The sequence below is a fragment of the Anomalospiza imberbis genome, chromosome 15, assembly GCF_031753505.1.
Source record: "Anomalospiza imberbis isolate Cuckoo-Finch-1a 21T00152 chromosome 15, ASM3175350v1, whole genome shotgun sequence".
NCBI lineage: Eukaryota > Metazoa > Chordata > Aves > Passeriformes > Viduidae > Anomalospiza > Anomalospiza imberbis.
The window spans coordinates 16,473,256-16,501,037 of record NC_089695.1 but is presented as its reverse complement, the minus strand read 5'-3'; the positions used below and the strand labels follow the sequence as shown (position 1 = coordinate 16,501,037).

The 27,782-nt window shown below is 45.3% G+C and overlaps 1 protein-coding gene across 2 annotated transcripts; it reads left to right on the top strand.

Annotated features, from left to right (window-relative positions):
• The first annotated feature begins 246 nt into the window (after positions 1-246).
• CREBRF (CREB3 regulatory factor) lies at positions 247-27,438 on the top strand. Of its 2 annotated transcripts, none has more exons than XM_068206168.1 (9): positions 247-385; positions 9,757-9,934; positions 10,837-10,962; positions 11,829-12,912; positions 16,985-17,179; positions 19,147-19,336; positions 19,820-19,893; positions 20,274-20,396; positions 21,550-27,438. In XM_068206168.1, the coding sequence occupies exons 2-9, from the start codon at positions 9,926-9,928 to the stop codon at positions 21,663-21,665; spliced, it is 1,917 nt and encodes a 638-aa protein (XP_068062269.1). In that variant the 5' UTR covers positions 247-385; positions 9,757-9,925; the 3' UTR covers positions 21,666-27,438. The 2 variants fall into 2 exon arrangements, with proteins under 2 accessions (XP_068062269.1, XP_068062270.1); XM_068206169.1 differs by lacking the exon at positions 21,550-27,438 and adding an exon at positions 20,701-21,500.
• The last annotated feature ends 344 nt before the right edge of the window (positions 27,439-27,782 follow it).

The window sequence follows — 27,782 nt, the reverse complement described above, 5'->3', positions numbered from 1 at the left end:
CAGGTAGGAGAGGGACGGATGAAGGGGGTAAGTACGTGAGTGGGGCCGCCGAGCAGCAGCACCGGGCTGTGGGGACGCGCGCCCGGCACGGCCTCAGGAGCCGCGGCCGCGCCCCCGCCGCGCTCTGCCCGCGGGCACCCGCCTCCCCGCCTTAAATACCCCCCGCGCGCCGCGCCGCCGTCACGTGACGGAGACGGTCCGCTGCTATTGGCTGGCGCTGCCTCCTTCCCCCCGCCCCCCGCGCGCGCCCGCCCCCTCGGGCCACGTGAGGGGCGAGTCACGCGATTTCCGGGAACCCGTCAGGAAGGGACATAAACAAACAAACCCGGGGCCGCATGGAGGGGCCGGGCCGGGCCGCGCGGGGCTGCGGCCCCCGCTGAGCGCCGTGAGTGACGGGCTCGGGGGGCGCTGCAGGGCACCGAGGGTCGCCGGGGGTCGGGGGGCCCGGGCGGTCCGGTGGGAGGAGGCGGTGTCGCCGGGCAGGGGGCGGCAGGGAGGGAGGGAGAGCGGGACGGAGGTGTCTGCCCGGCTGCCGAGGGCGGCGGGACGGGGATGGTGCCAGCGGCCCGTCCGCCCCGCTCCGCTCCGCTCCGCTCGCCCGCCCGGGGGGGTGTGGCTGCCGGGGCCGCGGGAGAGCAGCGGTGCGCGGGGGGTGTCCGGTCCCGGAGCGGGGCTCTGGGGCCCGGGGCCGGGCTGGGGGCGATGAGAAGGGGCTGCGGGGACGGAGCGCCGGCTGAGCCGAGAGTTGTCGGCGTTGCCCCCTCCAGCCTCCGCCCGGCAGGAGCGGCCCGTGCCTTTACAAGGAAAGCGAGTCTCGCAGCGAGCGCCGGGAGAGGAAAGCGCCGTCCTGCCGGGGCAGCCCGGCCGCTCTGGGTGTGCGGGCGGAGGGGCTGCCCGGGAGGGGAGAGAAGGGTTCGGCGTGTCCTGCGCTCCTGCCTTTCGGGCTCGTAGACACCTCCTCCGTTTGCGACCTGTTGGAATGCCCGGGACGGCCGGGGGTGACCGGTGGGCGTGCGGGGTCTCTGTGCCCGGGGGTGTTGGTGCCCGACGGGCGGCTCCGCTCCGAAGGCTGCGGAGCGGAGCTGCCGGAGAGGGGTCACCGCTCTGGGAGTGCGGGGCAGGACGGCACCGTCCCCGCTCCGGCGCGCCGTTTATGTAATGACAGAGCGGAGGGACGGCTGTTCGCTGCGAGCCGCCGCTCCGGGAAGGGGCTTCTCTCGAGCAGCGCGGGTGCGCTCCGGCTGCCCGCAGCCCTGACGGGGGTCGCCGGGCGGGGGCCGCCCCCCGCGGGACACGGGTCCCTGGGCGGTGTGTGCGGCGCGGCGGGGCCGGGGGCGGCCGGGCGGGTGCCCGGGGCGGCGGGCGCGGCTCGGGGGTCGCGGGGCCGCGGCCGGGGCGGCGGGAGGGGGTTTGTTTACATGTCGCCTCACCCTAGCTTGAAAGGGCCGCTGGGCGGGTGAGCGGCGGGCGCGGCGGCCAATGGGAGCGCGCGCGGCGGGGCAGCCAGCCAATGAGCGGGCGCGGAGGGCGGGGCGGCGGCGGCCGGGGTAGGCTGCGCTGGGCGGCGGGGCGGCCATGTTGGCCGGAGGTGTGTTAGTGGGTCAGGGCCGGGCCGGGGGACACCGGGGGGACGCGGGCACCGCGCGGCGCCGTGGCTGCGGGGGCCACCCGCGGCGCCCGTCCCTCCGCAGCGCTGTGCCTCAGGGAGGCTGTCCCAGCTAGGCGTCGGGACCGGCCCGGGGCGGTGCCCGCGCACACGGGGTCCCGTGCCCCGCGCTGAGGGGAGGACGGGGCGCGTTCCCGTCGCCTGCTCCCGGCCCGTCCCCGAAGGTTTGGGTTGTAAAACACCCACGAGTTCGCCGTGCCGCCTCAGGAGCCGCCCGTGGGTCTCAGCGTGTCCCCCACACGGTGTCGGACACCTCTCCGTGTCTGCTCTAAGCTCACGCAGGTTCCTAGCCGGGAGCACCTCGATTAAAGCCCCTCGTGTCACCGCAGACTCAAAGCCAATCTTTATTATTTACCTTTTGTCCCCACGGTCCCCGCCCTGGGCGTTATTCCCCACCCGCGGCATCGCCGCCGTGCCCTCCCTCGTCCCTGGCAGCCCCGCAGCCCACGGCATTTCTGAGGGCATCGGCCGCTGGAAGGGATCCGGAATCCAGCAGAAGGGATCCGGAATCCAGCAGAAATGATCCGGAATCCAGCAGAAGGGATCCGGAATCCAGACCTCGGTGTGGGACGCACGGTGTTAGCTCGGGCTTCCCCATGCAACAGGCTGGAGCTGGGAGCACTCGGCGCTGCCAGCCGAAATGAGCGATTCTCACTTAAAGTGATCGTGATCTTTCTGTTGCTGCCACTCGAGGGGTGGCTTGTTGAAATCACGCTCCACGTAACACGCAGAACAGAATCAGATGCTCCTATCGTCTTTTAAACACTTCTAAATGTTTTAAAGATTGTGTTTAAAAGGCCTCTAAGGTCGCTTCCGAGCATGCTTGTGGGGTAGGTTAATTATGAATTTTATTAAATGTGTTTTCATAGTAAAAATTACAGAGAGGCAGACACAGGTGCTTTAGAAATGTGGTCGATTTCTCTTGTTGGCTGCTTACACGAGAAGTCAGAATTTCTATGGAAAATAAATCCTAGAATCCCCAAATGGATTATGTTGGAAGGGACCCTAAAGATTATTTAATTTCAACCCCCTGCCATGGGCAGGGACACCCTCCACTATCCCAGTGTCCAGCCTGGCCTTGGACACTTCCAGGGATCCAGGGGCAGCCGCAGCTTCTCTGGCTGTGCGCATTCTGCAAAAAACCTTTCCTGTTAAAATAATCTCAGTGAGATTTCCTTTTTAAATGCATAAATAACAGCAGCTTAGAGACCTCAGGCGTGTCCATAGCCAGGAGCTCACCTGAGCCAAGAAGGAATTTTATTCTGTGTTTGATGGGAGCAATCCCTGATAAGAGCAATCCGCAGCAGAGGCATCAGGCCCCCTGAGCATCCTCCCCAGGGGTTTTTACATAATGAGAGAGGCAAACAGCCTGTGAAGGACAGAGATTGAAGTCAGCATTAGCAGGAATTAATTTGGAACCAACAGAAGCTTTTGTCCCACTAATAGACTGATGGGGTAAATAAGGGAACCCACAGGTCTACGTTCCCATGGCCTGCCTGTCCACACTCTCTGATTTGGGAAGTTTAACTGAATGTTTTAACATCAAACCTGGATCAGGAGATTTGGCACTGCATAAGAAGTGCTTGAGAGTCAGCACTGGTATGAAAGTTAAACCAAAAGTTTTGTTAAAATTGTAAATTTAATGTTTAGACCTTGCTATAAAAATCTCCCTGTTTTTTGGGGGGGTTTTCTGTAATCCTTCTGGTTTTAAACTCTCAAGCCACGGGTTTTTTTAATTTTGGACAATTTTGACTGACGCATATTTCGAATTTTCTGCTGGCTTTGAAGTATTTGGTACGGATGCCCCATTTCTAAATTTCTATATAAGAGTATAACAATTGTAATTTCACAGTACGAAGAGTAGACCAGACTGTACCGTTCCCTTCATCATAAGACCTGTGTTGCTTTTTGTTTTTTCCTGGAAACTGCAGAATTAATTTTTCTCTTAGTTTGAAAGACACTCAGAAAAAAATATAGGAACAGCCATCCTGTCAGGATGTAGAATATTGCTGGAGATTGGAAGCTGAATCGTTGTTTAGTTTTGCTTTTGTTGTTTGCCTTTGCTTTCACCCTGCTCTGCTCCAGGGGAAATCTACAGCTTAAAAAAAATTAAATGTTAGTTTTTCTACTAATTCTCGTGTGCAAACAACTCTCCTTGCTCCGCAGTTTTGTTTTAATAAGGTTTATGCTATGACTATTTTAAATTTAATAATTTTTTAAAATGAATTTAAATCTGTTAATATAGTTTTAATAAGTTTAACATGCTGCACATCCCACTCTTGGCACTAAAATAAAAATAAAATCTCTGTCTCTGTTCCAGAACATACAGAAAAGTCCTTCTAGTAGGAATATCTTGATCTGGGCATAGTTGTTACAAAATATGTGGATGCAGAATGTTTGTTAGTATAAAAAGTAATCACTTTTTTTGCTTCTGCCTCTTGCATGATGGTCTGTATCAATGCAGGCTGGGATATAAACACAGGCAGGGACAGATGCAGAGATGGAGCAGCCCTGGGAGAAGGATCTGGGGGTGCTGCTGGGTGAGAGCTGGACCTGCCTTGGCCCCCCGGAGCCCCCCATGCCCTGGGCTGATCCCCAGTGGGCAGCAGAAAGGGGTTGGGATTGTGCCCCCTCAGGTGAGTCCCACCTGCAGAGCTGGCCCAGCCCTGGCCCAGCACAGCAAGGAGCTGGAGCTGCTGGAGAGAGCCCAGAGGAGGCACCAGGGGATCAGAGGGATGGAGCAGCTCTGCTGGGAGAGCTGGGAGTGTTCACCTGCAGAGGAGAAGCTTGGGGGTGACACAGTTGTGGCCTCACAGTGCCTGGAGGGAACCTACAGGACAGATGGAGACGGACAATTCACAAGTGACGGACGAGGGGAATGACTTCACACTGGCAGAACAGGGTTAGATGGGATATTGGGAAGAAATCCTTCCCTGTGAGGGTGGAGAGGCCCTGGCACAGGGTGCTCAGAGCAGCTGTGGCTGCCCCTGGATCCCCAGGCCAGGTTGGATGAGGTTTGGAGCCACCTGGGACAGTGGAAGGTGTCCCTGCCCATGTCAGGGCAATGGAACCAGATGATCTTTAAGCTCCCTTCCTGCCCAAACCATTCTGTGACTCTGTGATTCCATCCGTCTTTGGGATCTGCCTGTTTGCTGACACAGCTGGGGCACCCCCAGAGCTGGGAATTGGCATTGGCATGGGGGGGTCCATGAGTTCTCTGCTCTTCTGGGGGCTCTTGGGCTCTGCTGCCTGCGGTGTTGTGTGTGTGCTTGCAGACCAGAGCTTCTCTTAAAGGTATCACTTCCAGGTCTTGAAGTCTGTCTGCTGTGGGCGAGTAGGATTGGAAAAATAACACTGGAGGGGGAAGGGATGGTCAGTGGAGGAACAGGAACAGAGAGTGTGAAGTAACAGTTTCCCTATCCTGAAGGGAAGAGGCTTAGAAGAAGTGAAAGAAGTATCTTTAGTTCTTTTAAGTGGCAATGCTCCATCAGACTCAGAGTCTGGGGGTTTTAAGCAGGTATAATTTTCTCTCCAGGACAGAAAAAGCAAAGAGCATAATGCCTTAGATGCTTGTGCTGACATTTTAGTAGAAATCCTTCATCGACAAGGGGCACTTGGCTGCTTTTGTGAGTCCAGGAATGAGACTGTGGTGGGTGGAAATACAGGAAGACATTTTAAGAGTGTCTTTGCTCGCTGCTATGAAATAATAATAGTAGTACTGATAAACTTAGTGTCTTTGTGGTGGTGGAGAAAAGTAAAAGAATTTTTAAAAGTCTGGATAATCAGTGAAGAATCATGTAGGGAAAAAAAAAAAAAGGAACATTATTCAGAAACAAAAGTAAGAAACACAGACATTCATTGAGGTTGGAAAAGTCCTCCAAAGCCATTGAGTCCAACCTGTGAGTGATTCCCACCTTCTCAACCAGAGCAGAGCCTGAAGTGCCATTTCCAGATGTTCCCTGGACACCTTCAGGGATGGACTCCACCCCGGGCAGTCTGCATGTTCCCAGCTTGAAGACTGCCCTGAGCAGAGGGTGTTCTGTAACAGAAAACAAGTTGGCACAAACTGTGGAAGGAAAACAATGTTTTTAAGAGACGTGCAGGAGAACTTCTTGCATCTCTAACTCCAATATCTCATAAAATGTCCGGATACAGCAAACAGTGCACGGTACGTAATGGTTCTTTCCAAGCACATGGTGTAGATTTTGTGCTTTCTCTGAAATTCAGAGCTGGCCGTTAATGTTTCAGCCTGAGCTTTTAGGTTTAGTACTGGCAGGCTCTCCTGAGCTATTTTTTAATACCTGCATCAAAATTGTGACTTTGACAAGCTGTGCTGTGTGATGCAGTCACCATCGTGAAAGTGTAATTGTTCCTGTAATGCACTTACAGCAGGCATTTAGCTGCTGGGATAATGAGCACTGTGCAGCCAACAGAACAGCACAGCCACGCTCCATGTGCCTTTCCAGTGGTACAAAACACACAGCTGAGCTGGGCCAGAAATAGCAACTTTCCTTACAGCCACGGTACAAATGATTCACGCAGGTGACCGAGGAAGACTTTCAGAGGTGCTAAGCTAAAAGCTGAATTTTTGGGTTTTCTCTTTGAGGGGCTTCTTGGGAGGTGCTGTGTTGTGGTAGGAGGGTGTTTTAGTGGCCCAAGAGGCAGCACATGCACAGGAGCTGCACTGTGTGTCCCAAATGCTGCATATTTGGAGTTTACCTCCTGCTGCAGGCTGGGTTAGACCAGTAATCCCAGGTAACACACCTGCTGCTCCCCTGTGGGAAATTTGGTCTTCCTGGGCATCCTGGAACCACTTCAGAAAGTAGTAGTAGTAGTTCCTCTTCAGAAAGTAAATATTTAATACAGGGGATCATTTTTAATTAGGATTTGTCATTAGGTTAATTAGGTGTTAACTCTACAGAACAGGCTTTGGTTCCTTGTTGATGGCTGATGGGATTTTAACCAATGTACATGTGCATGCCTCCATCAGTAGCCCAGATTCCTAAATGTTAGAGGGACACATCAGTTCCCGAGGTCACAGAATCATGGAATGGTTTGGACTGGATTGCACATTAAAGATTATTTCATTTTAACCCCCTGCCATGGGCAGGGACACCTTCCACTATCCCAGCTGGCTCCAAGCCCTGTCCAGCCCAGCCTGGAACACTTTCATGGATGGGGCAGCCACAGCTTCTCTGGGCACCCTGTGCCAGGGCGTCACCACCCTCCCAGGGAGGAATTCCTTCCCATTTTCCCATCTAACCCTACTGTCTGTCATTTGAAGCCATTCCCCTTGTCCTGTCACCCTTGTAGAGTCCCTCTCCATGTGTGTTGTGTGTCCCCTCAGGTGTCGTGCCCTTCCTCAGGCCCCAGTGAAGGCAGGAGCCTCCTCCCAGGAGCAGAGCTGGGCACTGATGTGACTCCAGACCTGCAGACACAGAACCAGCTCCGGGCCTGGCTCCTTAATCACCTTAATCTGATTTCCCTGCAGGCTGTTGCCAGAGGAGCGGGCACCCTGCCTGCTGTTCGGGCTCTGTATTCCACCTGTGTCTCTGCATTTGGGAAGGGCTGATGGAAGGCATTAATGGAAATTGTCCTGAAGTAGAAATTCCTGCTATATTTATCTTCAGTAATTCTTTGTGCTGCTGTACTTGAGCTCTGCCACAGCTCTTCTAGTTCATTCAGAACTGCATTCATTATAGATAACACAACAGCTGGACTATTCTTTTCTAACTCAGTCTTGGGCTGAAAGTGCCAGTAATGATAAATTCTGTAAGAATGGGACTTTAACTGCAGACTACAAATCACTTTCCTTCACAGCAAGTTCCGATTTGACACCTGTGCTCCCATTTGTGTCATTGATTTGTGCCTTACATCTTTATTTACCAGTTTATGAAGAAGCACTGGTAGTTAGGTGTAAGCAGCAGGAGGCTTTTAATGATGACCTTGATCTTTCTGGGAAATTTGGAAAGCAGTTGGAAGCAGGGCTGCTTTGTTTGGAGCATGAAGGATATCTGGATTGTGCAGCTCCCTGAGGCAATGTCTTTCTTTTCATGGCCTCACTGTGTTTTCCCCCTCCACAAAGCTACTAAGAAAAATCCTACATTGCGGAATAGTTGACTGGATGCTACTGGGATTCAAGTCACATTTAAATATTAATATTATAAAATGTCAAGAATGAAATACAAAGAGAATTATGGGAATAATTGGGTTAGCTGATACACTGCTTTGACCTGAGAGGACATGCACTGGCATTCTTAAATAGTGCAAGAAGTTTATCCCTCCAGTCTTGGAGACAGTAAATTATTCTGAGCCTTGAATGTTTGTTCTGAGGATTTGGAAGTGATCCAAAAGCTGGCACCTGGAAGTGTTGGCTGGTTGTTTCTGAAATCAGTGTCAGTAGAGATGGTTTCACCCCCTTTGCTGGCTGTGTGTGGAACAGCTTGAGGCTCGTGTTCTGACAGAAAACACGACAAAGACTAGCCAGTGAAGAAGCAGCAAATGTTTCCTTTCTTTGCCCTTTGTGTCAGGGACAACTCTGGCTGTCTCCTTGTGAATGCAGGAGCTGGTTTGGTGGTGATGTCAAAGTATTAATCTGATGTGCTGATGAAAAAGGCATCGGTCTGCATGGAAAGAATGTGTTCAGGTATTTAGAATCATAACCTTGCCTCTCTCTTTGTGTCTGAGAACATCCCAGTGGTTGTTTTAAAGAACAGACTGTTTCTCCTAGCCCAGGTGAAGTGACTCAGTCATTCCTGCCACGTCCCCACCTGGGAAGGACCATCCTGCTGTGGTGTGGCCTTTGCTGGGTGAAGGGAGATGGGGCTTGCTGAGGCACAAACTGGACTTTAAATGTCACTTTTAAATAAGTAAAGAGTTCCCTGGAGGTTTTGGAGCAGAAAGGAGCTTTTCTCACAAGGAACTGGCTCGTTCACCACAGAGCCCTGTGAGGAATGGCCGCTCTGGCAGGGATAGCGAGGGTTCAGCTGAGAACTCCTGTGTAACTGGACCTGGAACTGTTGTTCTTTATATTCCAGCTGCTCTTTGCAAAGCAGGCTGTTTTGATAAGTAAAGGCTTCTTTGCATAGTGTCTGTTTTTCCCACAGTCTGATAGTCCATATGCTAAAGAGGACAAAGTAGCTGAGATACCATCTGAAAGTGGGAATAATCACAGGGATGCTGTCATGTGCTGCTGGGGGAGGGTTCTGAGCTGTGGGAGAACACTTCGAGTTTACTATTTGTTTTTCAGAAGAGGAGAATAAACACAGTCTGAGCAGATTGCACTAAAGTCTGACTTAGGAGCAATGCTGAGTGAGGGTTTTCCTTACACTGTTCAAAAAGCTCAGAAGAGTTATTAGACAAACATCTGAAGTAGAGCAGGCAAGTAGAAACTCCTAAACTGGTAAAACTACCTGTGGATAAATAAGTCCAATTTCAACATATGCCTTACTTGAATTAATAGAGAAGATATTTTATTAGCTGTGAATTTGGCAGTTTTTAATTTGTTCTCTTGGGGAAATCTGTCTCTTCCACTCTGCTGCTGGATGGTTTCTGTGATCGTCTACCACTAGATGTTGCTGTGTGAGTGATTGATGTAATCTTATCTGATGCTGGATGGATTCATCCCTGAAGAAAAGGAGGAGATACCACTGGAACAGCATTTCTGCCTGTCCTGAAATTTGTATTTTGAGACTTTTGCCTGAGACATTTTTAGAGTTTATTGGCTCTGTTACATTAGTCATAAAGGTTGTCTCTCTCTTGGATACCCAGCAGTGTGCTGATTATTGTTCCCAATTTGGCAGGGTTTTCTCTTCAGGTGTGTCTGTAGAGCTGCTGGTCTCAGCAGAGAGGAAAAAAGGCAACAAAATGTAACTTGGCCAAAAATGTTTTTGCAGCAGCTCTGTTCTGTAGCATCTGTGGTTTTTCATTCAATGAAAGATGGCAGGGGAAGAAAATGTCTATATATTCCAGCATGAGAAAAAAATCAATTTTCAGGGAATATTCTTGCCTTTGGCTGTCTTTTAAGCTTTCACCTTGTTGGTGAAGGATTACTTACCTCCTTGGGGGTTTGCTGTGTTTATTCTGCACAGAAGTCGACAAATAGAAAAGCTCCATCAGGGTGAACTGAAGTTATCCTAAGGAAAAATTTCATTGCATGGACAGTGTAAACTCCCTGAGACTGAAGTAAAGCTGGAAAGGAATCTACAAGTGAATAAAACAAGAAGTTTGGAATTGGATTTGGGGAATCTGGGCTTGGAAATGCCTCAGGTAAGTCTGCTAGGATTTTATTCGCTCTGTAAATAATTTTGCCTCTGTTTAAGAACAAATTTCACCAGCTCTAGAAGGGAAGATGTGTAAGAGATTAAAGGATGTATATTTTGTAGGGTCCCTGTAGTGTCTGTGGTAGAAGCTGTGGTGCTGCTCTTGGTCCTGTGTTTGTTCAAGCTTCAGCCACGTTGTCTCTGGGTGAGGGAGGATGCCTGGAGAGCAGAACAGCCTTTTATTACTGCAGTGATTCACACTGAGCACACTGAATGACTTTCAGCAGCACAGTGTTTCTGCCTTCCCAACCCTCAGGGTGAGAGCGTCTAGAAGAGAAATCGAGGTCTGGAATTAAATGTAGCAGAAGGCCTTGCTGCCTGTTCCCTGCATGCCCAGTCATCCTGTATAAAGCTTCTTTTTGCCAAATTTCACTTAATTCTTGAGAGAGGTAACAGTCTAGATTTAGTTGTCATAAATTTTGCTTTCCTTACAATTTAATATGGAAGTTCTGTGAGTTCTAATGGCTTTAAACACAGTCAGCACTGCATTAGTACAAAATGATTTGTATTAGAGAGACTCCCAGATCTTGCCAGTACTGGTCCTCATCTTCTACAAATGCCAACATATCCCAAAATTTGGCAAACATAAGACTTTGAAACCAACAGGGAAGAATGAAGGAGCAGTGAATGCTCTTGCAGCTCTGTGGTGGATAGAAATGTGTCCTTTGATTGCTCCTGCATGTTGTCAGCTGCTCTTGAAGCATTCTCTGGCTCTGGGGAATGATGTGCTTATCTGCGGTGGTAAAAACCTTCTGAGACAAAGAGGAATGGTGATCCTCTTTCTGTTTGTTGAAGATGAAAATGTGCCTTTTTTTATCATGCTTGAAATGTCTGTCCATTGTGTTGTAGCCCAGTGTGAGTGGAATGGACCCTCCTTTTGGGGATGCCTTTCGGAGCCACCTGTTTTCAGAGCAGACTCTGATGAGCACAGATCTCCTGGCGAGCAGCTCGGATCCAGACTTCATGTATGAACTGGTAGGTCACCTGTGTGCGCCCAGAATTTAATCTCCTTGACTGACACCAGTTCTTGTAGGAATAAAGGGGTGTTGGTTCAAGAACGCTGGAAAATTGTTCATTATTGCTGGCTGCTGATTAGGGAAGAGCTGGACTGCTTGTCCAGCAAGTGTGATGCTTCCTCAGCAGGCACTTCTTCAAACAGGCTCAAATCCAGCTTCCACTAGTGCTCCAAGCCCATCTAGCCTGGCCTTGGACACTTTCAGGGATCCAGGGGCAGCCACAGCTTCTGTGGGTGCCCTGTGCCAGGGCCTGCCCACCCTCACAAGGAAGGATTTCCCCCTGCTATGTTCTGCTTCACCCAAGCTGTGAATGCAGGGGAAGGAAAATTAAAGTTGACTCACAAACTGCTTATATGAGCATTCCCTTTTTCATTTTCTCCCTTCTTCAAAGGAGAAAGGTCACTCGTGGTCATTAATTGGTTGTGTTAGAATGAGGTTTTCCAGGAACTGGTAAACTCAAGCATATTCTGTTAAGCACACAGCAAAGATTGACCTAGATTATAGACATGCCTGTGATGTCTTTCATATTTTAAATACATGGATATTGGTACTGGTTTAGTCCCTGATGAGCAGATGGATTTGCAATAGCAGGAAAATACAGTGTTATAGGAAGAGCAGTGTCTTCAGAAAGACCTGTTGCTGAAGCACAGGAGCTGAACTTCATTCTGACCTTCAAAAGAAGCTTTTATTGGAAGTTGAGGTTCCTTCCTGTGTCACCACTCTCATACTTCACTGGAATTGAGCTCTCCTTACCAGATGAAGTAGAGGAAAGAGATGTTGGATACTTTTTTTGTATTAACTTTTAACTTATCTTACTGTGCACAGGACAGAGAAATGGACTATCAGCAGAGCTCCAGGGACAACTTGCTTTTCATGGAGGACTGCAAAGACCTTGAGAACTTGGAGTCTTTTACGGACATCCTGGACAAAGAAGCTGCTTTCACCTCCAAGTGGGAGCAGTGGGATACCTACTGTGAAGACCTAACTAAGTACACTAAATTAACCAGCTGTGACATCTGGGGAACAAAAGAGGTGGATTACCTGGGCCTCGATGACTTTTCAAGCCCATACCAAGATGAAGAGGTGATAAGCAAAACACCCACACTGGCTCAGCTGAACAGCGAGGACTCCCAGCCTGTCTCAGATTCACTCTATTACCCTGATTTGCTCTTTAGTGTGAAACAAAACCCTTTAAATTCTTTGTTACCTGGCAAAAAGATGGCGAGCAGAGCAGCGGCGCCGGTCTGTTCTTCCAAGAACGTGCAGGCCGAGGCCGCGCTGTCGGACTGTGCCCAGAAGGCCAGCAAGCCTGGCAGCCAGCCTGCTTCCAGTACACAGATCATGGCCAAGACCAACGTGTACAGCAGTGAAAAGGTGAACATTCACGTTGAATGTAAAGACTATGTTAAAAAAGCAAAAGTAAAGATCAACCCCTTGCCGCAGAGCAGGCCCGTGCTGAGCCAGGCGCACGCTGACGCAGCCAAGGAAAACACCTGCTACTGTGGGGCTGTAGCAAAGAGACAAGAGAGAAAAGGACTCGAGTCCCCCCACGGTCACAGTACAACTCCTGGCTTGCCTTTCAAAGAGACTCAAGAGCTGCTCCTCAGCCCTCCCCAGGAGAGCCCAGGGCTGGCCGTGGGGGAGAGCAGCCTTTCCGCCAGCACGTCCGTGTCGGACTCCTCGCAGAAGAAAGAAGAGCACAACTATTCTCTTTTTGTGACAGACACTTTGGGTGAGCAGTCAGTCAAAGCAGAGCCTGAGGAAGAGGAGGAGGATGAGGATGATATTGAGGATGAGGACCACGATGAAGGCTTTGGCAGTGAGCACGAGCTGTCTGAGAACGATGATGAGGAGGAAGATTACGAGGACGATAAGGACGATGACATCAGCGATACCTTCTCAGAACCAGGTACCAGCAGGGTTGGGCTTTGGTAACGTGGAGGTTGATGGGTTTGTCCTCTGAGTGGGAATGGAAGCTTCTGAACTCCTGGAAGTTACAGATGAGCACCACTGATCTTAAGTTGTGAGCTCTCCTCCCACGTTTTCTAAGTGCTTTGCACAATGCAATTTATTCAAAGTATGCAAAGTCTCTGTTGCCCTATTTCGTGAAAATGCATAAATTGTGGTCGTGCAACAAGAATAATAGAGTACAGGAAGCCCAGCTGTAGCCTGAGGTTTGAGCAGCTGCCTGCAAGTGTGGCCTTCTTTTTTATTGTAGCTCTCTGGTAGGATGTGCAGAGCTTTCTAGCACTTCTTGTAGCTGTGGATTTATCCAGAGTTGGATCTGTCAGGATGAAATCACATCCTGAGTGAAATGACTTCATAATTATTTAAGTCCTATTTTCAGGTGCAGCTTTTCCACAGAATCCAAAGAATGACTGAAATTAATAGAATCATTTCTAGGTGGTTTTCAGCAATAACACTTGGTGGGGCTTCAGAGGATGCTGAATTCCTCTCTCCTGCCTTTAAAAATGGAGTTCTAAGAGCAGGAATAACAACTAACCTTCACCTAGAAGGTAACAAAACAGTAACAATGTATAAAAATAAAATTGCACAGGATTGTAACCAAGTATTCATTTGACTTCAGGAAGTATTACAATATTCACATCTTATAAATGCCCTGTAGTAGAGAATAAGAATTAAAGTATTCAGACATTTGGCAATATGTAACTTCAGGGGGATAAAGCAGCTGAAATTCTTCCTTGTTGAGAGCAGCAGCTTCCCTAAAGCTTGTCAGTGTTTGTCATAATGAACTCTCAGATGAAATTATTTTCTAATTAGATTTCCTGCGTTGGCATTAAACTCGTTAAGCATTCTGCCCTTTATGCTACTTTCACATGCACACAACACATTTTTATTAACATTTTGAAGCTTCTTCCTCCCTTCTGGAGTGAACTCCCTCTGCTTTCTGGGGCCCTGAGCAGCTGTTCCAGCTCTGCAGCCCATGGGGGATGTGTTGCACTGGGAGCCTGGGATCCCTGAAAAAGAGAGCTTATGTTAAATACTGTGGGTGGAATGAGTTAATTAATGATTTTACTGACCAACAATCCACATTGTGCAGCAGTAGCTGAGGATCTGGGCTTATCCAAGCTTGCCAAACCCTTCCATGGATGAAGCCTAAAACCATTCACCTCAAATGTGGTGATATTAAAAATGTTATCATGTATTTTGTCTATTTTAGGAAATAATATCTCCAGGTACTCTAATTATGTTACTCTTGTATTTTGTGTTGTTTTTTTACCTCTAAAGGTAAATACTATGGGTAAAGAATCTAAAAAGAGGCACAGCACAGGAAAATTAAACCTTCCACAGGTCTGAAAGCAAAATCAGTTGTTATTTTGAGGGAGGATATAATTTACTGAATGGACAAAAATCTGCTAGTTATTGCTGACCCTCTAATGGCTTTTATGCATAATTTGCTTTTGGTTATTCTTCATGTATGCTTTTAGAGTGAATGAAATGCTTTCTTCAAGTGTTATCTGAGGAAATATTTAGATACAGTGAAGGAGAAATAGCTAAAAATGTGACTGGCTCTCAGGCAAGTTTGGACCATAGTGTTTTTATTATCACCATGACACAGATTTAGCAATTTTGGTCCCCTGCAAAGGTAGTTTATTATGGGAATTACCAGCCCAGGCCTTTTTTAGCATTATATGTGGGGGTTTTGCTATTACTGAGTTTATTTTTCCTGTCTCATTTAGTAGAAAGACTTCTAAATGACTGTTCCTGCCATCGAGCAGTCGGGAGATTCCAGGAATGGGAAATGCAGCAATTTATTCCATTGTCAGTAGCACTGGAGAAGAAATGAGTTAAAAATTGCTCCTAGAGACACAGATTGCTTTAAGAAGCTGCATTAGGTCAGTCTGAGCACCTGGACCATCAGCTGGGGGAAGAGCACCGGGAATGATTTGCCAGAAGCCTCTGTGGTGAAGTGGTGAAGAGGAGGAGTTCTCTGGGTTTGTTTCAGTGGGGCTATTTTTGGGTTTCACCTGGTGAGATGCAGGAGTCATGTGAGCACTGTTCTCTGTTCTGCTTCATTTAACCCTGGTGAATTTAAACCCGAAACCACAGGGAGGGATGTGAAGGAGCACTTTTAGGAGGGGCTTGCGAAGGGCTTCAGAGTTAAATGCAAGAACCCTTTCAGATTTCTTAGAAGCCTGCCCTGCTGTGTGATCTTCGCTAAGAGGAGGAATAAATACAGTGCAGAGCAGCTAAACAAGGTTGTGTGCTAGGTTAGGGCACTGCACCGGGCTCTTTTCTGTAACTTTATAATGGCAGCAGGTCAGTGTTGGGCTTGCAAGGCAGGATGTATTAAGTCAATGTAATTGAAGTTGCTAACTTCATTACAGTTTGAATAAGCAAAGAGGAAGTCCTGATTTTAACCTTGTTGTACATTTGTACACTTCAGCTCTTACAGAGATTTGTTTTCATTGGTTGGATTAATTCTGTGTTATCATGAAGATGGGTTCAATTTATATATTTCTGTATAATGAGTTACACGGCTTTTTTTAGGTGGAAAGTCAGTGGGCTTTTTGAGTGTGTTTTGATACTTATGTCAAACAGCATTTGAGTAAAATGGAGCTACAGTTACAAACATTTATGGTATTTGAAACTGTATTTAATGTAAATTGTCAATAATTTTGGCTATACACCACAGATGTTTTGGTTTGCCTTTAAAATCCTGCCTTTCCAACAAACCAGAGAACCCAAGTAAATGAATTGATGAAATTGTGAGAAACAGAACTTCAGGATGGATTTCATCCTTCTGCATACCTGACTTCGTGCTTTGGGTTATGATGTGAGAGTCAAACCAAAGCAGGAAAGTTTGTTTTTCCTCTTTCAACTGCTTTTTCAAGTGCAAACAGACTAATTGAATGGACTGTTTTAAAAGGAAGAAAGTGTTCTTTGTGCTGCTGGAAGATGAAGCAGAGCTGAAGCATATGGGGTCAAGGCTTGCTAAGCCTGCAGTCCCTGCATGGGTGGCTTTTCCTTTAGCTCCATCACAGTATGTGATGTTTAGAAATGCTCCTTTTTTGAGTAAATGTAAACTAATATTTAGCATTTTAGCACAAAAGGTCATGCCGTGGTTTGAGATTTTTTTTTTAACCTTAGTATAGATTATTTTCTAAAGCATATCTGGGGTTTGAAAACCTGTGGTTTGGGTTTACGTAGTTATGGTAAAATATTTCTGTGATGTGAGCAGTGGCATTACAATTTCCATGTCCTTCATGAGCAATTCATGATATCAAGTGCATCATAATTCACCTCTAAAATATTGTACAGCTTTACTGAGGGTCATTTCTTCCCATCCCACTAAAGAGGAGGAAGAGGTTGAACAGTGGGTCCAGATCCCTTCGACTTAGATGGTCTTTTGGTCACTGTCCTGATAACAGAGCCCCTTTCTCCAGCCTAGGAGGGATCAGTGCTTGGATTTATTCTCTGCAGGTCTTTGGAGCCAAGGAGCAGCAGGAGTTGGACTCAATCCTGTGGGCTTCTTCCAACTCAGAGTGTTCTATAATTGAATAATTTTTTCTTTATTGTCTTTTGCTAATCCTTCTTTATTTAATCTGCTTCTCTTTCCATGTTTTTTGTCAAATGTGGAGGTGAGTTAGGATTGTGTTCCTGGCAGTTCATGGAGGAAATTGTCAGGATGGGTGAACATGGTCCAACATCTGCTGTCTGTACTTGGCACTGCTGGGATTGTGGGGGACTACAGCTTAGGGAGTCAAGAGAACATAAAGGGTCTTTAAATGCATAAATAATTTTGGTTTTTTCAACTATTGAAGCCCCATCAGTGGCTCAGTGTCTATCCTGGACTTAGGGCAAGTACCCAGGAGCAGTTGATGCTGGGAACCAAGTGTTAGATAATGCAAAACAGAGCTGGCTGTGGTTTGGCTTTCAACTTGAATCCTCAGTCCGCTGCTAAAGGGCTACAAACAATTCTGTCACCAGCATATAAACAACCCCCTGCATGCTTTTAGGGTATGAAAACGATTCTGTGGAGGATTTAAAAGAAATGACTGCAATATCCTCTCGGAAAAGAGGCAAGCGAAGATACTTCTGGGAGTACAGCGAGCAGCTGACGCCGTCCCAGCAGGAGAGGATGCTGAGGCCATCCGAGTGGGACAGGGACACCCTGCCCAGCAACATGTACCAGAAGAATGGGCTCCACCATGGTAAGAAATCCTCAGCCTGGTCTCAAATGACTGTCTTTTCCTTGTGACACCTTCAGCAGCCAAAATCCCCTCCTTGCAAGTGCTGAGAAGTTGTGTTTTGGCCATGAGAACTCAAGCGCTGTAAATCTGTTACTCTGCAGTGCCCAGGGAAGGCACAGTGAGCACACAGTAGGGACTTTCAGTGTGGTTTCTTCCAGAGGAGTGTGGATGAATTGAGAATTGTGACTTCCAAGGGCTCTCAGTAGAAACCCCAAGAGTTCAAAGCTTTCTCAGTGGGATACTGTAAATATTGGATGGTGACTTGACTGATGTTTGCTGCTCGTGGCTGTTCCTGTCAGTGCTGCCTGTGTTAGCAGGAGGCTGGGAGGGCTCTGGGATGCCAAGTTCAGGGGACTGGTATGAGCTGAGGACAAGCACTAAGGTACAACTGTCTCTCTCTGCTCCTCCCTCCTTGTTTTCCCCCTGTGAATGCAGCACAGTGAAGCAGTTACTCCTCTGGGAATAAACTATTTCCTTAAGATGCCCTCTTAGAAACTTAAACTAGTTGCTCTAATAACTGATTTATTCCCAGTGAGCAATTACTGCACCACAAACATGATTAACATCACCCAAAACAAACCACTCTTAGGGGTATTTTTGTTTTCTTCTCACAGGACCTCTTTTAGGCTGCTCCATTTGATTTTGGCTTTGAAGGAGCAATTTAAACCAACTTCCCTGGTTGTAAGGTTAATGTTCCCTTAGAGTTGAAAATTCCTGTCTTTAACATGGCAATTGGCCTTCTCTTAAATCAGAAGGTTTTTTGTCGTTGTTGTTGTTGTTACCTGTAGATTTATTCAGGGAGGAAAGCATTTTTTTTTCTTTGAATGTCCTTAGTTTTTAAAAGCTTCTTTATCCTGTAGTGAAATATCAGCACCTAAAGTCCCTGTCCCTGCTCTTTCTCATAATGGAGCTCTGAGCAACCTGGTCTAGTGGAAGGTGTTCATTGCCCATGGCAAGGGGGAGAAAAAGATGAGTTTAAGGTCCCTTCCAACCCAAACTGTCGCCCTGATTTTTTAAGATTTTCTAAAGCCTTCTGAGTTTACGTTCTTGTAGAAAACTTTCTCACACAACTTTCTGTAAACAACCTATTGTTTTGCATTCCTTCATAGAGGCGGAGAAATTTGATGTACTGGTAGGTGGCACGTTCTCCCTCCAATCCACTGACACCTTTTGAAAACTATAAATGTTGGAGTCAGAGGAAATAAAGTAGTCTCTTCATCCTGCCCATAGCTGTGGTGCATCGTTTTTCCTTGTGTCCTCTGGTGACACCAAACCATTCTGCGATTCCATTATTTTATATTTGTTATCCAACACCAAATAACCAAACATGCTCTGAGGACTCAAACCCACCAGATGCTTGGCCACTTGACCTTTAAGTCAAGTGCAAAACCTGGCCTTAAATAGCTTAAAATACATACAATAAGAGGGATTAACTGGCATTATGTGGATCATTTCATCTCAGCATTGCTGAAGATTTTTTCAGCACCAGGCCTCAGCACTCTTTCTTAGAACGGGACTTTGGCAATTAGATTATTTAGGAGTTTAATCCACTGGAGTGTACAGGAGGATATTTTGGCTGCATATGAGTTAACAAGTTTACAGCTGGAGCAAAACAACAGGGTTTGAACTTGTGACATACATTTTTCAGCAGAGTTGTGTGTATGCTCTCTGTCACATCCAGTGGCCTTGCCAGCAGTATTTGCTCTTATCTGATCTGGATAGAATATGAATTGTACAAAGCTCTTTGTGTGGAAATGCTCTTTCTATTGTGAGAGGCCTCAGGGATCACCTGATTCCGGCCCATTCTTCTGCAATGAACAAAGGAACTTAAACTGCACCCAAAAAATGCCTATTTTAGAGTGTTTTCTCGCAGGTTTGTGTATGTATTATGTCACTTCCCTACCCATTTTTCTGCGTGTTTAAAACAGGAAAATATGCAGCAAAGAAGTCACGGAGGACTGATGTAGAAGACCTGACTCCCAACCCCAGAAAACTCCTCCAGATTGGTAACGAGCTGAGGAAGCTGAATAAGGTGATCAGTGACCTGACACCTGTCAGTGAACTTCCCTTGACTGCCAGACCCAGGTCAAGGAAAGAGAAGAACAAGTTGGCTTCCAGGTATGCATTGGGTAAAGCTGCAGGGATGAGAAAATTTGGATTGCTACAAGTAAATTATAAAGATCTAAACAATTTTTAGTCGTTTAGCCTAAAGAAATTCTGCTTCATGTGGCAGCTCCTGCAATGGAGCAGTGGCAGTTTAGCAAGTGGAAATTACCAGTTTATCAAATGGGAATTACCAGTTTATCAAAAAGGAGAGCAGCTGCCACCTTGGGAGCTGTGGTTTGCCTGTTTCCTAGGTAAGGATGTGTTTCCACTGGAATTGGCTTCCTTAGCTATGGGGCAAACAGCTGGGACAGTGGCAAATTCCACAAGTGTCAAATGTGAGCAGATGCAGGTAGCAGAGTGTTTCCAGTGCAGGTGAGTGAGGATGGATGTGTTTGTGCATCACAGCTCTGGGAGGGTTGGTTGATGACTTCATGTGGCTCTTACTACTCTGGAATTTCTGGTAGTGCTCTAATTCTTCCCCTCTTCTCGCCATAGGGCTTGTAGACTAAAAAAGAAAGCCCAGTATGAAGCCAATAAAGTTAAACTCTGGGGTCTCAACACGGAATATGGTAAATACAACTCTTCACATCTTAATTTTCCTATTGTTTGGGCAAGTCTGTGTTTTGCACTGTGATGTGACTTGGGTCATAGAGAAAAGAGTTGGTATAAACCCAGCAATTCTGTTCTACAAAACCAGCCCATTGAATAAAGTGAATGTAAATTGGGTTACCTGCAATGTTGAGCTACTTTGCAGGTGTAAGTTATGTAAATGTATGCATGTTCTGTAAATATCATTGAAAATATTGGTAATATTTGATGTAAACTATCACATTCAATTTTACAGTAAGTGTGATGTGACACCTTTGACACAGATAACTGTGTGTGCGTAACTGTGAATCCCTTCCAGGGGAATGTGATGTAAAGCTAATCCTTTTTTTTTTCTTTGCAGATAATTTACTCTTTGTCATCAACTCCATTAAACAAGAAATAGTTAATCGGGTGCAGGTACCTAAAGATGACAGAGGAATCAACATGGAACAAAAGTTGAACATACTTATTAAAGACACTCTTGGTAAGCAGTGAACTTTGTGTATTTACCTGGGTATGAAGATATAGAATCATAAATACCCTGAGGAGCACCAAGGCTCATCCCATTCCACCTTCCACTGTCCCAGGCTGCTCCAAGCCCATCCAGCCTGGCCTTGGACACTGCCAGGGATGCAGGGGCAGCCACAGCTGCTCTGGGCACCCTGTGGGGAACAGTTCCTTCCCAATATCCCATCTAACCCTGCTCTCTGGCAGTTTGAAGCCATTCCCTCTGTCCTGTCCCTCCATCCCTTGTAAAAATTCTCTCTCCATCTTGTTGTCTTATTCAGGCACTGGGAGGCTACAATGAGGCCACTCCAAAGGCTGAACAATCCCAATTCTCCCAGCCTTTCCTCCCTGCCCTCTGATCATCCTGGTGCCTTCTCTGGGCTTTCTGTATTTGACTGCAAACAATTTCTGATCTAGAGAAACGAATGAACCCTGTCCTGATTCCATTTGTCCAACCCAAAGTGTCCCCTGGCTTTGTGTCACCCATAGTGATGCCTTGGGAACGCTGAACTAGAGCAGAGGCTGGACAGAGCTAGAGAATAAAGCAGGGATTTATTAAAAGGATCTCCTCCATGGATCCACCTTGGGCAGCACAAGAGCCCAGCCAGGGCTGCACCCAAGATGAACCAAAATGGCACAAAATGAACCCAAGATGAACCAAAATGGCACAAAATGAACCCAAGGTGAACCAAAATGGCACAAAATGAACCCAAGATGAACCAAAATGGCACAAAATGAACCCAAGATGAACCGAAATGGTCCCAAAAATGATTGACTGGTCATGAGGTCTCACTTTTATGAGTTCTGCTCCATTGGCACATTGGAGTTCATTGTCCCATTCCAGCTCCAGCCCATGCAGTCCCATCCTGCTTGTTTTCCTCTCTCCAGCCCACGTTGTTTGTGCTCTTGGGGCTGAGGTTTGGATCATTTGTCCTTGGTCCCCAGCTGGAGCAGGAATTGTTTTGTCTCCCTGCTTTGTGAAGAGAGCTCACCATCCCATAATGTGAACCCCAGACCCACACTCTAAAGCAGCTCAGAATGTGAAACATAGAAAAGCCAAAACCTGAGGCATCGGTAGGAATGTGCCATGAGCAGTGACCTGAGATCAGCTTCTCTTCCCTTCCTTTCAGGACTTCCTGTAGCTGGACAGACGTCGGAGTTTGTGAACCAGGTGCTGGAGAAGACAGCAGAGGGAGACCCCACGGGCGGCCTCGTGGGGCTGCGGATACCGATGGCCAAGGTTTAGGACAGGACTGGAGCTGCTCTGGGGCAGGTTCTGCCTGTGCTGCCGAGTTCCTCGTTGTAAATGGCATTCTGCTCTGCATGTCAGCTTAGCGTCCTGTAAACACTCACCTGTAGGTTCCATTGCTTTCAAGTAACAGTGTAGGAAAACAAATCACGGCGTGGTAGAAAATGCTGCAGAGCATTTTTGGACCATAAACCAGATAGTTTCAAAGCTGCTTCAAGCTCAAGGGCAGAAATGAGAGTTCTCTTTCAAATGATCTAGGACCAGAATATATCGCTTTTGTTTTAGAAGCAGAAACATGAGTTTGCTAGAGAAAATATTTTAGCATTTGCCAGACATTGTAACAGGTTTATGGTCCAAGTGAAGTAAGAGGAAGCATTTTTTTGGTGAAGCTGTCAATGTAGGGAGTTTTTTGTTCTTTTTAAATTTTATTTTTAAATAATTGGATTTTCTTTTCTTGTTCTTAAAAAAAAAACCCAGTAAGCTTTCTTTGCAACCATTAACTTGTACATAGCACACACAGCATTAGAGCTAGTGTGCCATATAAGACTTTAATTTTCTGAGCTTAAAAGAGTATTTAAATGTCTGTGCAAGCAAGAGAAAAAAAAAGTATATTCTTTGTGCCTTGTATTTTGTGGGGAGAGCTATCAGTATAAGCTGGTAAAGTTTTGTATGAAGAAAACCCTGAGGGGCAAAACCGAGCTGTATAGATGGTGAGATTTTAGGTTTTAATGTATTTGTTCCAGCTCTTAAAAATTTTTGAATGTATATAGGAATATGTTGAAAATGTAGATATATGCCACAGAGTCTATGTATTGTATAAAAGATGGCTCTAGAAAACTCAATTTCGGTACTTTGGCCGGAAGAAAACAAATACTTGCACATTAATGCGATTGTTTATTTTTGTACCAAAGACAAATGCAACTGATATGGCGAACTGCCAGTCTAAGTAAAGTTTTGCACAGCTTATATGATACTGTACTGAATGTAAAAACAAAAGAAAAAAAGAAAAAAAATTAAAGGTCAGGGTTAGGGATCTTACTGAACTGTGAATTTTTTTGTTTGGGTCCAATTATCTACAGAAGGAGCATTCATACATAACAATATTATTTTGCTGTTCTTGTAGTTCGCTTCCATGGTAGATAAGTTGGTGGCCGTCTTGGAGTCTTTAAATCTTTTTTCTCTGCACTTACTGTAGGAGATTTTAATATATTTGGATTTTAGTAAGCTATTGGTAAAATAGTTTTCGACTATGAGAATTTAAAAAAAAGTATTTAGCTTGTTGTAGTATACTTCCACCAAACAACCAAAATAAAATTATTTTTATTGTAACGTGTATATATGTAAAGAGGAAAAAAAAAAGCTACAAAGATCTAATTCCTTAGTTGCCACTTTTCCAGTTGATGTATTATTATGCATGTGATGTTTCCAAGGATCAACACAGGCTTCAAACAAAACAAAAAAAAAATTTATAGACTTTTATATTTTTGTACAGGTATTTCGAAACTAGCTTCTTCAGACTTATATGTGACTTATTCTTGTTAATTCAGTAGTTTCTATGATTGAAGAATATTAACACAAAGTTCTTATTTGCTCTTCTGCTAATAAGAGTTGGCTTTGTAGTCAGTGTTAACGTACAGATTAAAAGCTTTAGCCTTTGATGAGAAAGTCCTTTATCTCAAGGCAAGATCATTCTCTGGTTTCATGGACCCCCCTCCTTTTCCTCCCTGTTCTTTCTCTCCCTATTTAAAGATGACAAAACACTGTTTACTGAAAATAGAAATACCAAATATTTTCAAATGTAGCTGCTGAAAAAAAAAATGCAAAAGTCCATGAAGGCTTTTTCCCCACTCCCTTTGGGGAACTTCTCCACTTTGTTTCTAGTTTGTCTAAGTTTATTTGTACTGTGATTCCTTTTTGTTTATAAGTAGATTATTTTTATATCCGAGCTTGTACTATAAGAGAAAAAAGCCTGAATCGGTAACAGTGCAGGAGGAGTGGCTGGTGAAAGTGGTGGCCCTGCCACACTCACAGCTTCCTTTGTACCTAAATATTTTGGAAGACTCAAAAGGGAGGAGGAGGCCAAAATACCACTACTGAGCTGTACAGAAAGTCTTTCCTACAAGAGACTGAACAAATACCCAGGGCAATTTAGGCAAAACTTTGTAAATCCACTTAAGGCTTGCAAAATCTGAGTGGAATGTGGGTGTTTTCCTTGGAGGCGTTTGTGGTGGTGGTGTTGTTGTTCAGGTGAGGTGAGAGTTGGCTGCTGCTTTCCACAGTGGGTCTGGTGTATTCTTCTTGTTCTTGTGGAGCTGCCCAGGGCCCCGAAAACCCCGACAGAGAATGTGTCCTGTGAGGTGCAGGCTGTGCCTGAGCAGGGTTGGCACACAGAGCTCGTCCCTGTGCTCCATCCAAACCCTGCGGGCGAGGCAGCGTCTGAGCATTGGGAGAGAGCAGTTTGAAATCAGGTAAAAGCTTCTGGGACAAATTCAACTGACAAGGCATTTAAAAGCCCCCCCTTTTTTTGCTGCCTGGGAATCCTGAGCAACACACAACTTTATAGCTTTTTATTTTTGTCTGAAAACCAGACTATGATTTTGGTCTCGCATTTCAAAGTAGACTTTGAATCTATAGTGAGTTCCATACCCTCGCATTTCAGTGTTTCCTATGTATTATTTTAAGTTAAAGCTTTGAAATAGTTGAGCTTTTTAATGTTGACACTTTATTTTGTAACTATTTATATGTATGTATATCTTAGAAAAGCACTTTGTTTAAAAAAAAAAAAAGAGGAAAAAGGAAAAAAAAAAAAGAAACTGCATTTTATATGATTCCTGCCACTTGCTGCTAACTCTGGGCTGGTCAGAATGCTGCAGCGATACTTGAGATAAATAAAACCTGGCAGTAAAATGTAGAGTAAAGATAAGACCTTTTGCTGGTTTAACTTTATCATAAAGGTGACATAGGCAAGCTGTGCAGCTTTACATTTTAACCAGGGGACTCTGTGGCATTTAAACCGTCTAGAAATGGTTGTACTTTAATGCCAGTAACAATCTGCTTCCTCTAGTGTCATTAAAATATATACATTTAGTGTATACTTATCACAAACAAAAATCTTATAAGGGTATAAAAACCAACAAATGTACATGTTCTGTTTTTTGGCAATTGTGGCATGCGTTTTGGGGTGATCTTTAGAGAAGACCATTTTCTAAAGATTTTCAGTGTTCATACATAGTATGTGGATCTTAACGAAGTCCTGGGGTTTTTTTGTTTGTTTTTGAGTGTAGGCATTGTGAATATTCACTTTTAATCCTATATCCAAAAACAATGATCTATTTTTTGATTTAATACAACCAGAAAGCTCTTCCTTTTTCTGATACACTGGATTCTCTAGGATTTGTTTCCATATTAAAAGCATGCTGTCATAACTGCTCTTGTCGAGATCTCGTCAGTCTGAGCGTAGGTGCCACACTTGGAATCGATGGGCTGCTTGTTCTGCTGTACCATGTATGACCCTCGTCCTTCCCCTCCCTTCATGACAGATGATGATGTGGCTTTATATTGTGCCTTACTTGTACATCTAGAACTAAGTGTTTTTCATTCCCTCTGAACTCGTCAAAGCTTCTGAGGTGGAATCAGAGCTGATTTAAGCGTGCTGGAGTGAGTGCAGACAGGGCTGATTTCAGTTTCTCTCAGTAGTCCTTTTGTATTTCTAAGGAAGACCCGTTTTTGAATGGCCTTGCAAAACGTGGGGGTGCTCCTGAAGGGTGTTTTTCAACCCAAAACCCCTTTTGCTGACGCTTACTTTTTTGGTTTCTTGAACACATTTACTGATACTTGGTGAGTACTTTATGTTTTTTGGGATGAGAGAGACTTACTACTAAAGCTGTGTTTATGTGTGGATGGGCTGGATTTTCTTATCATACCAGTTGAAATCATTGTGATTTAATAAAGTTGTATTGCTGTAAAGCTGATGTGAGAGTCAGGCTCAGCTGTGTTCAGTTCCTAAATTAATTTATAGACTGACTTTTTTCCATACTAAGAGGGCCAGGGAAAAGTTGGGGTTTTAAAAAAAAAAAAGCAAACAAACAAAAAACCAACCTAAAATGGATGAAAGGTCTTTTAACTAACCTAAAAGCAAACAGACACTTTGGAAATGTAGAGGTGTCAGTTTAAAATTTATTTTTTAAAGACACCCCCCAATATTTATCTAATATTTGCCTTCATTAATGAAACAGCTTATTCACAGCTATAATGACTGGATGTGCTTTTCCATAAATCATTTAAACATAGCTATTTTTTTTATTTTAAAGAAGCTCTAAAAGGTTTTGTCGGGAGAATTTCCAAGGCCAAGCTGCCTCCAGCAGAAATAGCAAATGCAGTTCTATTCCTCAAACGTGCTTGCTCGTCTTCCTGAAATTCTGCTGAGGCACAACCCAGTTCTGGACCGTGAATGTCAGGATCTGTATTTGGCCTTGAGACCCGAGTTTCAAATCCTCTAAGCATGATTTGATTTTCTTTTGAAGTTGGAGGCTTCAGTTGGAATCACCTAGTGGAGTGTGCTGCTAGATGTGGTCTTGGCTTGTTGGCACAGCCTTGCACACAGCTGAGGTTTATTTTGTTTACCCCAGGGATCGTGTGAAGTACATTTCCAACAGTTGCTGCCTCAGTGACTGATCCTTCTTGTAACTGTATTAAGGGCATTAGTCTGTTGAGAAAACACCACTCTTGAATATCTCCCAATGTAAATTGGGATTCTTCAATGTCGTTAATCAAAGATGGCACTTTCAGGCTGTATCTTCTTTGCAGCAAACAAAAAATCTCTGTCTTTCTACAACTTGCATTTCACAATATGCCATGTTTTCCCTCCAGTGCTTCGAGAAGGTGTCTTTGCACTCTGGATATAATCCTCAGCCTCTTAGACATCCATGAACTTCCATGGGAGCAAATACTGACTCTGAATTTATTGTTTTTCTAACAAGCTGTGGAGCTAAAAGTGGAACCAGAGCTCTTTGAAGCCACGCTTGCATTTTTTTTGTTTCCCCCATTAAAAAAAAAAAAATTCCAAGCTTTTTAGATAACATCATTGTTCAGAGATTTTCTGGAGTTTAAAGTAATTTTTATTTGGGTATATTTAAAGTCAAATTTGGGTGACTTTACTACAGTAAGGAAAACTTATGGATTAGATTTAGTATTGGAAAAAGCGCATCCCACCCTATCAAAATCTTCTGATTAGGAAACAGAACCTAGTAAGAAAACTTAATTTTAATTTCTCTCGTAATGATGGATAGTCATGCATTCTGATTGGAATCATCTACCTTCCTGGAGTATTATATATCCAAGGAAAACTTCTTGCTCAGTATTTATAGTTGGGTGAACTCTTAAGGCTGATGGCACATGCAGATGCAAAATAAAAAAGGCATTTTAAACAAAACATGGCATCCTGTTCTGCCTATGCTTGGGGTCATGATTGTAATGCTGTCCTTTATATTCTATAATCAACTTCCAACTGGAGCTCAGAAAAACGTACTGAAAGTCTTGTCTCTGTTAGAAAATAAATTTACCTTGTTCAAAGCATGATCTGTTAAGAGTTGCAATGTTAAATGTTGGTTAATATTTGTGCAGTTTTATTTTTTTTTTTTGAAAAGAGGCACAATTAAACTATTGACTTTGTTTACTCTGTCACCCTTGATCCCTAGCACTTCTATTCAGATACAAACTCATCAATGTATGCAACATCCTTTGTAATTTAAAATAAAAATTGTGGAGGAAATACTGTCTCGGATCGTTGTGTGTGTGGAATGATAGAGAATGGCTCCTGCTGCTTTGAATGAAGTCCCCGGCCTCCTGGTATTTCCAGGAACTTTCCTCTGGAATGGATGACAGGGAGGTAAGGAAGTACCTGGTTTTTCCTTCCTCTTGCTCAGAGCTGCCTCGCAGCACTGCTGGCTCGCTGTGGGACCATCAGGAGAGCCTGGGTCGGTGCCTGCAGGTCCTGTGGCCGTGGTCTGAGGGCACCGGGGGCGAGTTGGTGCGAAAAGCAAAGGGCATTGCAGAGAGCGCGGGACTCCAGGACGGTTTGGAGGGATGAGAGATCTCTGAAGTCAGGTCTTGGAA